This window comes from Antechinus flavipes, chromosome 3 (genome assembly GCF_016432865.1).
Source record: "Antechinus flavipes isolate AdamAnt ecotype Samford, QLD, Australia chromosome 3, AdamAnt_v2, whole genome shotgun sequence".
Taxonomy (NCBI): Eukaryota; Metazoa; Chordata; class Mammalia; order Dasyuromorphia; family Dasyuridae; genus Antechinus; species Antechinus flavipes.
This window is the reverse complement of record NC_067400.1, coordinates 89,735,758-89,747,817: the sequence shown is the minus strand read 5'-3', so window position 1 is coordinate 89,747,817 and position 12,060 is coordinate 89,735,758. Positions and strand designations below refer to the sequence as shown.

The following is a 12,060-nucleotide window of genomic DNA, read 5'->3' as shown; positions in this document are numbered from 1 at the left end:
GATTAAACAACTACTTATACTGTCCAGCTACTACTCTCAGTTGTTTTTAGGAAACTGATACTTTTTCTACTTGAAGACAAAGGAGATGGTTTTTGGGGAAAGAATGACACAATCTTATCGTTTAATTAAGACAAGATAGAAATAGAGAAAACATAACCATATCTCATTTGTACTTACTATCTGATTTAAAAAAAAACATATCCCAAGGATGAGGCATATTCTCAGGATTTACCAAAGAAATAAATCAAAGCTATTTTGATTCACTGGTCTTATCATCTCTCAGATTGGAGAGAAGAGTAACAATGTGAGATGCCTTAAGGAGATAATTCAGAAAATGACTTAGGAAAAGGAAGAAATATTACTAAGACCTAGGATATAACATGCTCATGAAATTCTAAACATTTAAAGATGTTCCCACAGTAAGACTCAATGAAAGTAGGACTTAATAGAAAATAAGATTTCACCTATGTATGAAAGTATGTTGATTTTATTAAGGAAAAAAATCTCTATTGATAATGACAGTGAGATAAAGAGCTAGTTGGAATGAATTATTATAGTTTGTTTATGGTTAAGTGTTACTTGAAGTTCTGCCAATGATATTTGAGGTGTATGGTACTCTATTGAGGGCTGTTAAGTAACAACCATTCTTAAATAACAGCACAGGAGAAATTTAAATTTACATAGGCAATTTCATAAGACTTCAAAAAAGCTGGAGAAACCACATTTCTTTTGACTTGCTTCAGAAGTCTGGAATCATATTCTGACTTTTTCTACCTTGTCTCTATCTTGTCTCTACTGACACTTATGAAATGAAAAATCTCAATATGTGTGTGCCAATATTTAGGCATTTCTGATAATACGACTGAAATTCATTCATTTGAACTAAAACATGTATTGTTAGTCCATGTAAAATTTAACTGTGGGTTTGCCTCTTGGTTATACCAATTATTAACCATGTAAGCTTGGCCATTTAATCTCTCTGATTCTCAATTTTCTTACCTGCAGAATGAGGAGAGTAGACTAAAGAAGCTCAAAGATTCCTACCACTTCCAAAGATATGATCTGTTTCAAGATACCCCATGTTTGTATCTAGTTCCTCAATTAACCTATAAGTTTCACAAAAACAAGGAATAGAGTTTTTCTAAATTCTCTATCCCTTCCAAGATTTATCACAATGCTCTACACAGAATAAGAGTTTAATAAATATTTATTTGTGAAAGGAATAATCTAAATAATTATATGTATAATTAAAGAAAGAAGAAAATAAAAGAAAGAAAGAAAAGAATATAAATAATTAAAATCTTCTAAGATGCTAGAAGTGGCTTAACTACAATGTGCTCTTCCAGATATTCCAAAAGCAGCAGATATGGCATATGACATACACAAAATGGCAGTGGTACGATGAATGAGCACCAACCCTGGAGTCAGGAGAACCTGAGTTCAAATCCAATCTCAGACACTTGGCACTTAATAGCTATGTGATCCTGAGCATGTCACTTAACCCTGATTGTCTCACCAAAACAAAACAAAACAAAACAAAAACAAAACAAAAGGAAATGTTGCTAGTAATATTATAGGGAAAAACTGAGAAAGAGAAGATTTAATTAGAAAAGAATATAGGAAAAGAATATTTTTTCTGAGTCCTTAGTGGATTGCAGTACAATTAAATTATTTTTCTGATGTAAACATATCCTAGAAAACTAAAAATTAGGCCCTATTTCATAAACTCAATAGTTGCCAAAAGTAAACTCATTATATAATATGAAATGAATAAGACTGTTCTTACATCTGAGCAATGCTTAAATATTCCTGGAACTTGACTAAAATGTTCTGAGAAATGAAACTGGCTTCCTCATTGTATTTGCTTGCCTTTAGAGAGGAAAAGAAAAAAAAAGAAAAATACCCACCACCTTTTTAAATCCCAAGTGAATATTGCTCTGAACAATATTAAAATGAATGCCTCTTTTCTGCTCCAGTGTTATAACCACATTCACTTCTGAAGTCTAACACAAAAAGCTAGAATGATAATATTGAGTTTTTTATATTAGAAGTACCACTTCAAATGCTGATGAATCAAAGAAAAATGGGATGAAGATTTAAAGTGGAAATTGTTAAATTCACAATGGCATAAGAATTGACAAATTTTACAAACTAAAAGAAAATATTAATGTGACATGAAAAATACCAAGAGAATATAAAACAACTCTCACTGAGAAATGACTTGCTCATTGCTTAGGGAAAGGAAAGAGACAAAAATTTAACATGGATTTACTTTCCATTTTGGACCTGGTATAGCAATAATAATTTTGATAAAAGTTGATTACCCAGGAATAGGGACATATCTGAGTTTTTTTGATTGAAGATCTGTTACTTCTATATATCCAGATGTGTATGGAGGAGTAACATCTGTAAATAAATAACAGTTGAAAAAGCAAAGTATTAAATTATTGCACAACCCTGAAATGGAAAAAGATAACCCTTTGAAGCCCCATAACCTGTAGAAGGAGGTCAAATGCAACCTACAGTGGAACTCTAAATTCTCTTTCATGAGCCATTATACCCAAGTCTACTCCAAAGGATAAAGTACCCATGATTATTTTGCCTTTGGGAAAAAAGTTTGCCAAATATAAACACATTAGATCATGGCTATTGTCAGAAATTGACTTTCAAATCTTTCAAAGGGAGATCAGAGCTTTAGAATTGTCATTTTATTTGAAAATATTCTTGTGTCTAAATTTTGTCTGCCTTTTTTTGTTAGTGACCTTAACTAAGGTTCTGCAAGGCAGGCATACAAAAACATCTTCTACTTTGGAAAGAAGGGAGCAAAAGCACAGTGTGGCTTTCAGCATTCATATTCTCTTCTATCTCTTTCTTGCTGAGTTTGAAGTTATAAGGAGTCACTGAAGTTAAAATAGTTAAGAGAGAAAAAGAGAGAGAAAGAGAGAGAGAGAGAGAGAGAGAGAGAGAGAGAGAGAGAGAGAGAGAGAGAGAGAGAGAGAGAGAGAGAAGTGTGTGTGTATTTTGGGGTATACTGGGAGGGGGGGAGACAAAATTTTACAGAATGTGTGCTACTTGCTTAGGCTTCCCTGGCATGCCCGCTGGTGGGTGCTCCTCCTCCTAAACTCCCAATTCTTTGTGTATCTTCTTTAGGTCATAAGCTAGCTTAGAGTCTGAGACTTTTCTGTTTGAGATTTTGATTTTAAGCAATACAATACAATAAATGCATTTCAAAGCCTTATCCTTGTTAAACTTTGTTTCAGATTTTTATGAACTTTCTAAGCCTCCTTCTTCAAAATTACCATGTGGTAATAAAAGACTAAGATTTATTTGGTTTATAAAATTTTGGAGGATGGGAAAGGCAGGTAAAGTATTTTCCAGAGCTCTCAATGAATCCAGAAGCATTTATTAAGCATCTGCTCTGGGCCAGGCACTAAAGATGCAAAGACAAAATTGAAGCATGAAGAATCTATTGGGGGAGCTGAAATATATATACAAAAGAAATATAAGAGATTTATTGGGGGAAGAGATGCCCTAGCATCTTTGGAAAGCAGGAAATTCCTCATGTGTTTAAATTGTTTTGAAACTGTTCTAAGAACTGGAGATATAAATATAGTAAAAAACAAAAAATTGTCTCTTTTAAAGTAGTTTGCAGATTAATGGAGGAAACAACTATATACAAACAAACTATAATAGAGTAAAGTGGAGATAATTTCAGAGGGAAGGCATTAAGGTTGAAGGACTGGGAAAGGCTTCGTCTAGCAGAAGAGATTCTGGCTTAGACTTTAAGGAAGCCAAGAAGCAGAGATGAGGAGGGGGAGCTCCAGACATAGGGATTAGCCAGTGAAAATATATGGGGGGAGAAAGGGAAGGAAGTGTAAGAATTAGCAAGGTCTTACAGACCTTCTGGATGCAGAATCTATGCTGGGGAGCAAGCTATAAGAAGACTGGGAAGTTTACGGAGATGAAAAGGCTTAAAGCCAAATAGGGATTTAATTTGATCCTGGAGGCAATAGGAAGCTCCTTAGGGTATGTGTGATCTTTGGCTCTGCACTTAACTTTTGTGGCTCTGAGCTTCTTCATCTATAAAAGGAAGGGTTGGACTTGATCTCTCAGTTTCCTTCTGCTTCTAATTTTATAAGTCTGTAAGGTGAATGTGAGGGGAAAGGCGAAGAGGAGAGGCGTATATATGTATGAGAAACAATAAGAACAACAGCAGAATGCATGAAGGGACTTGATACATAAGGTAGACCGGCAGAGTAGAACAAAATTGTGAAGGACTTTAAATATCAAAGAGAATTGACATTTGATTCTTGAGGTAATATAGAATAGTTGCTGTTGTTAAACAGGGGTATGACAAGGTTTGATATGTGCTTAAAGAAAATCACGTTGTCCACAGAGTGGAGAATAGTTTTGAGAGGAGAGTCTTGAGGCAGGAAGCTCTTTGAGGGGCCTAATGTGGGGTAGGAGGTACATGAATAGAGAAGAGAATGGATAGCATACATTTCCTTCTTCCATGTGCTTAACTCTCAAAGATTTAATTTCTCTTGTGTATACTTTCTTAGGTACATGTTATTTCCCTCAGCAGAATGACAAATGTGAACTCTATGAAGTCAAAGCCATTTCATTTTTATCTCTGGATACCCAGCAACCAACATATATAGTGCCTGGCACTTAGGAAGCACTTAAATACTTGTTGATAGAATAACAGAAGCTTTGAAGTGCTATAGATAAAAAAAATGAAAAGGTCTGGCAAATGATGGAGGGAAGGAGAGTGAGGAGTGAATAATGACATTGAGGTTGAAGGCTAGGGTGACTGAAAAGATGGTAATATCCCTGACAGAAATAGGGAAGTTCAGATGTGGGTGACTTTAGGGGTAGAAAGATAATAACTTTTTTTTTTTTTTTAACATATTGAGTTTAAAATGCTTAAGTATGTTCAGTTTGAAATGTTCAATAGGCAGTGATTAGTGAGTTTAGAATTCATGAGAATGATTAGGGTTGCATATAGATCTTATGTAGATTACACAGATCTGAGTAGAGATAATGAAGTCATCAAGTGGCAGAACACAGTGTGATGCTTAGAGCCATGGGATAAGTGTAGTAAGGGGGCAAGACACACTTAATACTTAACAAGGTGACTTTCAGGACAACCATAAGAGAGAGTAGTGACAAAAAATCCAGAGAGGAGAAAGTATGTAGAAGGAGCAGGTGCTAAGCAATGTCAGATGCTACAGTGAATTCAAGGAGAAGGAATGAGAAAAAAAAAATACATTGTATTTGCCAATTAAATGATCAATGGTAGTTTGGAGAAAGCTGTTCTAGTTGTGTGATGAGATTGGAAGCCAAAATTCAAATATGAAAGGAGAGGAAGTGGAGGCAGTGCACTTAGCAACTTTTTCTTGAAGTCTGGCTGGGAAAAGAAAGGCAAATTTCTAGGCAGAATGGAGAAGGCACAAAGGAAGATTATAAAGACAATAGTGGGGTCTGAAATAGGTGGGAGGATATGAAATTAAGGGTGCATGGAGAAGGATTGGCTTTGGTGAGGAAAGGAGTTCCTTCTTCCTTACTGACTAGAGGAGAAAAGGAAGAGATGATGACAGGGGTTTAGCGAAGAGAAGAGAGAGCTCAGCTCAGGGTAAATGGCCTAAATTTGCTCCTTAAAATAGAAGTCCAGGTCCTCAGTTAAAAGAGTGGGGAAAGGATTTGGGGGAGAGAAGGGTTAGAACTAATATTTGTGAAAAGTGAGATTAAGAATAAATTAAAGAGTAACAAAAGAAGTGCCTTACTTCAAAGATCTACTGAGATTAGAAAATATAAACTGATAATTGACTCAGTCAGCTTGATTGCATGACTTTCTTCTAGTCCATTCAGTAGCATGTGATAAAGAGCAGAAGAGAAAGACAACATGGGAATAATTCAGGATTACAGTGTGGTAAGGTAGAATGATGATGGGACAAAGGTTACAAAGCACTAATTCTTCATTATTGAAATATCCATTTCAAAATTGTATTACAAAGTCACTACCAGGTGTTGGTACTATTTCCACATGGAGTAGGTAGCTGTCCACAAAATAAAATCTGAGGGATAGTAAAAGACTTTTCTAAAAATTTCTCACCTAGATGCCTAGCACACTGTCTCCTTCTCTCGGTTAAGACTTGAAGCTAGCTATAAAATTTAAATGTGTTAAGTAGGAGGGAAGAATGGAGTAACATTAAGCCATTATCATCCATCCAAAACTTACTATAAATTAGTTCCTTAAATTATTTAGCCAGGCACCGCCCTAAGAAAGGTTACAGAGAAGTAAGAAGGATCTTACAATTAAGAGAGTCATGTGTTGCCATAGAAAGGGTGTTGGATTTGGAGCTAAAAGACCAGAGTTCAAAGTCTGGCCTTGCCAGGATATTTGTGTGTCCATGGGCAAGTTATCTCTTCTATCTGGGGTTCAGTTTCCAATTTCTTTCACAATCTTGTGACCTTCATTTGAGGTGATGAAAGGAAGGAAGGGAAAGAAATAGTTAAGCTTGAGACACTCGTTGCCCAGTCAAGAAAGACTCACGAGGGTTAACATGTTGGAAGCATTGGGAAAGCAAGCAAGTAGTGGGCAGGAGGAAATGAGAGGGACTTGAAACAGAGAAGGCATGTGCCCCCCAAAAAGTAATGATACAAACCTGATGAGCAGCAACCTGGGTCACTACCACTTTGATTTTTAATTCAAGAGCTATATTGGAGAGTATTTATTGCCTGAGACTAGGCCAACCCTGTCTGAACTACAAAGGGCTGCATAATAAATCACTTTTGACACTTTCAGTTGCTATGTTTTAGCTCAAATAGTTTGAATTATTTATAGAAGGGTGTGGTCTAATGGTTAAATTAGACTAGTTGCTGTTGAGGGTGAGAATACTTAGGGTTGTCTAACTACTCATATTCCTCACATTTTGTGCTTGTCAGATCACATTTGATTTTTTTTTTTTCTTTATAAGTAGTAATATGAAGCTGAATGGCCATCATGAATACGTCTACGCTATTGCTTAACGTAAAGCCACTGTAGCTGTAATTTTCTTAATGGCCATTTTTATTGGTAACTTTCTTCTATTTCAAAATGCAAATTAGTTTTATGGCATAGAATGGAAGGAAAGAGGCAATTTTGAATATATCCTCTATTTCAAGAAGCAAGAAACACTTACTGAATTTCCAAAATAAAAAAAAAATTCTTACACATCAGGACTGGCTGCCTCAAAGTCCTTTAAAAAAGTGTTCTGAAGGTTATTTTTGGTAAGCATTTGACAAATATTAAAGATGAATGCTAACTGGTTTGAAAATAAATCAGATGGCATGAATATTTAGGAAATGAGTTATGTGAAAGGAGAAAGCTTTATGATTGACCTTAGACAGAATATAAGGTGGAGCTAAAGAAGAAAAGGATGGTGGCCAGATTTTCTCCACAAATCAGCCAAGTTCTTGTCAGTTTATTCTGAATGTTTTAGCACACAACTGATTCTGGGTATTAAAGACAAAGACTTTAGAATATAAAATCTCAAGGCATTTAGCATCTAGGTGGCATTTAAAGAAAATTATAAACCAAACAATCAGTTCATTTACAACAAAATGCAGTTTGTACGGTGCTGTTGGCTACCAGATGCCACCAGAAAGGTATCTACCAAGAGCAAAATTGTGCTCATTTTGGGAAGGATGTTAAGTTGGAAAGTGTGTAGGTGCAGGGTGACACAACTAGGATGCTAAAGAATCTCAAGGTCACGCTATATCTGGGTCAATTGGAGGGAATGAAGATGGTTACCCTGTAGAAGGAAGCTTTCAAGAGGACATAAGAGCTGTCTATACATATTCTGCTTATCCCTAGAAGGCAGAGTTGGGAGAAGTAGATAGAAGCTACAAAGCCAATTTAAATTTGACATTAGGAAAACATTCCTGATAGGAAGAGATTTGCCCATGGGGAACAGGCTACCTCACAACAGAAGCTTATGGGGAACATCTCCCTCAATGCCTTTAAAAGCCCATACTAAACAATCTCTGCTTAGGCATATTGAAAAGAAGGTCATTTTTGAGGTATTGGTTAGATTAAATAGTCTCTGAGTTCTCTTTGAAAATCTATGACTCTCCAGTGGGCCCTTCTTCCAAGAGTATATTCTACAGCCCATCCATGCCTTCTCTTTGTGATTTTCAGTCCAAGCTTTCTCAAAGATAATTCAAAGGATCCATACAATTCACTCAAAGCCTTTGTCTTGTTCTCTTAATATGCTATGGGGACCAGTACAGCATTATGGATTACTTAATCTATTCTATTTTATTCTCCCATTTTTTTTTTTTAGCACATACCTTTCCTGTTGATATCCATTTTCCACTTGCATGTCTATAATATTACAACATACTTAGGCTGACCACACACCTGTTCACCACCCTTCAATCACCTGCAGCTTAGTTAAAATATTATGTCATTCCCAGGTTAAGAATTGTAAGCATTGATGGGAGAAGGTTAATATTAAAAAGATCTGTGTGTGTGTGTGTGTGTGTGTTTAGGATTGGGAAGTATCAGTAAGAGAATCATGGAGCTCTGAAAAAGAGATTGGGGATTGTTCTAAGGCAGTAATACTATGTTTAGTTCTGGGCACTACTGATGCAGATGAAGAAAATTTCTTCACATAGGCACTAGTGACAAAGTAGCTTGGGTCCTAAAGCAGGAAGGTGAGGGGCACCCAAAACCATGGTACATGAGAAAATGAAGGAAACTGGTGATGTTTCGCCTAGAGATTTAGGAAGTCACAGGACTATGGGTTTTAAGTATAGGAAGGGTTTTCATGTGGACGTGGAATTAGGACTTATTCTTTTTGGTCCTAGAGGATAGAACTTGGACCAGCTGATAGAAATTTTGAGATAATTAGATTTCTAAGGTTTCTGGGGCCTTCCTATTTTTGGAAGTCATCAAGTAACCATCTGTCAAGACATTGTTGAAGAGCTTCATTCTTTAGTTAAGGATTGTTCTAGGTGATCTGTCAGGTTCTTAGACAGTACAGCTGGAGAGATCTTCGGGAATTATCTAGACTTTATCTCTTAGCTTTGATATTTTTACTGGCTGTCCTCCATGCCTGCAATGCCGCCTCTCCTCATCTGTCTCCCTGGCTTTCTTCAAGTCCTAAATAAATCCCTACTGCTACAGGAAGTCTTTTTCTAATGGGAGAGATCTGAGTGACTGCCCTTCCTTGATTATTTCCAATCCATTGTGTATATAATTTGTTTGAGTGTAGTTGTCAGCATATTGCTTCACCAGTTAAATCAGGAGCCCCTAGGGCCAGGAATTGTCTTTGGCCTTTCCTTTAATCTCTCCAATGTTAAGCACAGTATCTGGGTTATAGTAGGCACCTAATAAATATTCACTGACTGATTGACCTAACTGAAAGGTAACTATGATTCTATTTAGACAATTTAAACAACTTATTTTGACAATTCAACCTCACCTGCAATTTATCATAGTATCATTTTTTTTAGAAGAGGTAGTATGAAGTAGTGAATAGAGAACTGACTCCAAAGTCAGGAAAGTCTGGGTACAAATCCCACCTCTGACACTTACTGGCTTTGTGACGATGGGTCCTTAATATCTCACTCAGTTCTCTAGACAATTCTGTAAGACTATAAAACATAGAGAAGATGCTAAGTGGATTGGGTACAAGGAATTTCTTCATCTGAGATCTTCCTAGATCAATGAAATTCCATGGATAGTTCCTATCCTAATCATTTTTAAATGTGAAGGGCTCATGGGATTGAATATCACCATCCCTTCCTCCAAAACAAAATAACTACCCATTTTTGGTATGTTACTAATTTGGCAGTTTCTTACCTTTTGGAAAAATTTCTTTTAAAGGTACATCTCCAGGGGGCAAGATTCGTACCACTTGATTAGTATCTAATAGTATCACACAATTGCTCTGTTTTGGCCTTCCTGATTTATTTTTTCCTTTATACATATCAGAAGTAAATCCACTCTCTGTGCCCAAAGATGATTGTCTCTTCCAGGAATAAACTTCACTGGGTGACTAAAAAAGAGAAGCAATTAGTGTTATCATAATTTACTTAGCCCTTACTTAAATATTAGTTCTAGACTCTCATTTTCCAAGTATAATGAAAAAATATGTTTGTATTTATATTTTTTATAGTTATGAGCCCATACACTAGCAAACATAAATATTTCTATTTTAAGAATAACAGCAAAAGAGGATTGTATCTGAAATTACAAATGTCTATCATATACAAATTGAGTTTTTAGGGGAAAAACAAAATAAATTCATATAAGTTTCAAAACTGTCCTGTTTGTCCATGTTTTCCTTTGAATAACATTCAAAAAAATGCTTCCATGAAATTCCCCCTCTCTTCTTCTTGTGGGAGCATCACTATCATTTTATTTTCTCTAAACCTGAACAATTTTTAAAAATCCTCACTTTTAATAAATGAATATAAACAATCAAATCAAATCCATATACTTCTTGGGCCTGAATTCCTCCTGAATTTGACCTCCTTTAGTGCTCAGAGAGCTGGCAAGTTTCAGGCCCATCTGATCATTTTGGTTCGGAATGTTGCTGCCTTCTGGGTTCTTTGGACCATCTCAGATCAGATTGCTGTGGCTTTTTGCCAGGGATACTCATCAGAGTGGAACCTGATTCTCTAAGTACTCAGTACTCTAGTACAGATCACTTCAAGATTCAAGGTCCTTTGAGGTAACTCAGACACTAGTAGGTTTCCAAATCTAATGAGGCTTCTCCATGTTGTTACTCAGGGATTCCTTTCCCTTGGTTAAGGATTTCTACAGATTTCAGGCATTCCTGGACTGTGCCTACTGTAATTGCTTGTTGGCTTTAGGCTAGTTTACTTACAATGACCCTTGCTTCTCTGGTGGATAGAAAATCTGTGCTCTTTTTGTGTCATATAAGTTGGAAGAAGATACTAATTGTAATTTCTCTTTGATGTGTGTGTGTTAATGCTATTTTTAGCTCTTTCTGTAGCACATGTGAGAAAAGGGGTTTTTCCATGATCTTTCACACCACCATCTTAAACACAATCCTCAAATATAGATATTTTTATTTTAAATCTTTCCACAGCAACTGGAAAGATCAAGATGTCTGTACTATAAGCACGGTTTTCTGAGAAAAAAAATTTACAGAGAAATGTATAGACTATAGCTCATTTGAATATAAAAGTGTGAGAAACCATTGTTTAAAGACCTTGAAACTAGTTCAGCTGTATGAGGGAAATTATATGCCAATGATAGATTTAACAAAGGTTAGCTATAAACTGCTTGTGAGGAGAGATTTTTTTTTTCCTCAGTACAGGGCTTAGTACATTGTTAGTGTTTAATAATACTTGTTAGATGATCGCTCAAACCACATATGTTCAAGAAAAAGAGGAGAAAATTACATTTACTTAGCAGGTGAATACACTACGTAATAAATACAAAACTTAAACTAATTGTTCCCAGATCTTTGTGGCCACAAATATCTCCCTGTACTAGGAGGTCCTCAAGTGCTAGAGCTCCTTTTCTAAAAATTTGTTCAGACACAGAAACCATGATCCTGAGTTAACAGCTATCAAGTTCCAGGACTTCATGCTCATCCTGACAATTCATTTCATATAGTGTAGGAAAGCTTAGGACCTGTTTTTAATATATTCCTAATTTATGAAAACTGAGGGGAAGAGTTGTAAATTCTAAAATTTTGGAATCATTACTTCAAATGAAATGTCTTTAGAGTCACTTATATATATTTGTTAGTAACATAGGTAAGCTTTTAAACGGTAATGATGTAATATAGCATTTGAGGTCCCCTGATTTTGGGAGGGGCTTCTCTTCCAACAATAAATCAGTAGTCGTAAATCTTTTGGCTTTGGAGTCTGACTCAGGAAATTGACAAGCCCAATCTGTCTGATTCTGAATAGACCTTTCCTCAGTCAGATAGTTTCTAGCCTCATGATAGTCCCACATATAAAACTCCAGAGACAACAGTGAATAGACCACTCCTTAGTTCATTGTTGACTATAAGATAAATAATCAATTGGTCA

General features: G+C 35.9%; 1 protein-coding gene across 1 annotated transcript in view; it reads right to left on the bottom strand.

Annotated features, from left to right (window-relative positions):
• The window catches only part of VWA8 (von Willebrand factor A domain containing 8), a 404,132-nt gene that overhangs the window by 114,190 nt on the left and 277,882 nt on the right, over nt 1–12,060 (bottom strand). Inside the window, exons 35-36 of the mRNA XM_051983869.1 lie at nt 9,851–10,046; nt 2,325–2,406 (exon numbers count right to left, since the gene is read on the bottom strand). Coding sequence (XP_051839829.1) covers nt 2,325–2,406; nt 9,851–10,046 — 278 coding nt within the window. The remainder of the gene's footprint in view (nt 1–2,324; nt 2,407–9,850; nt 10,047–12,060) is intronic.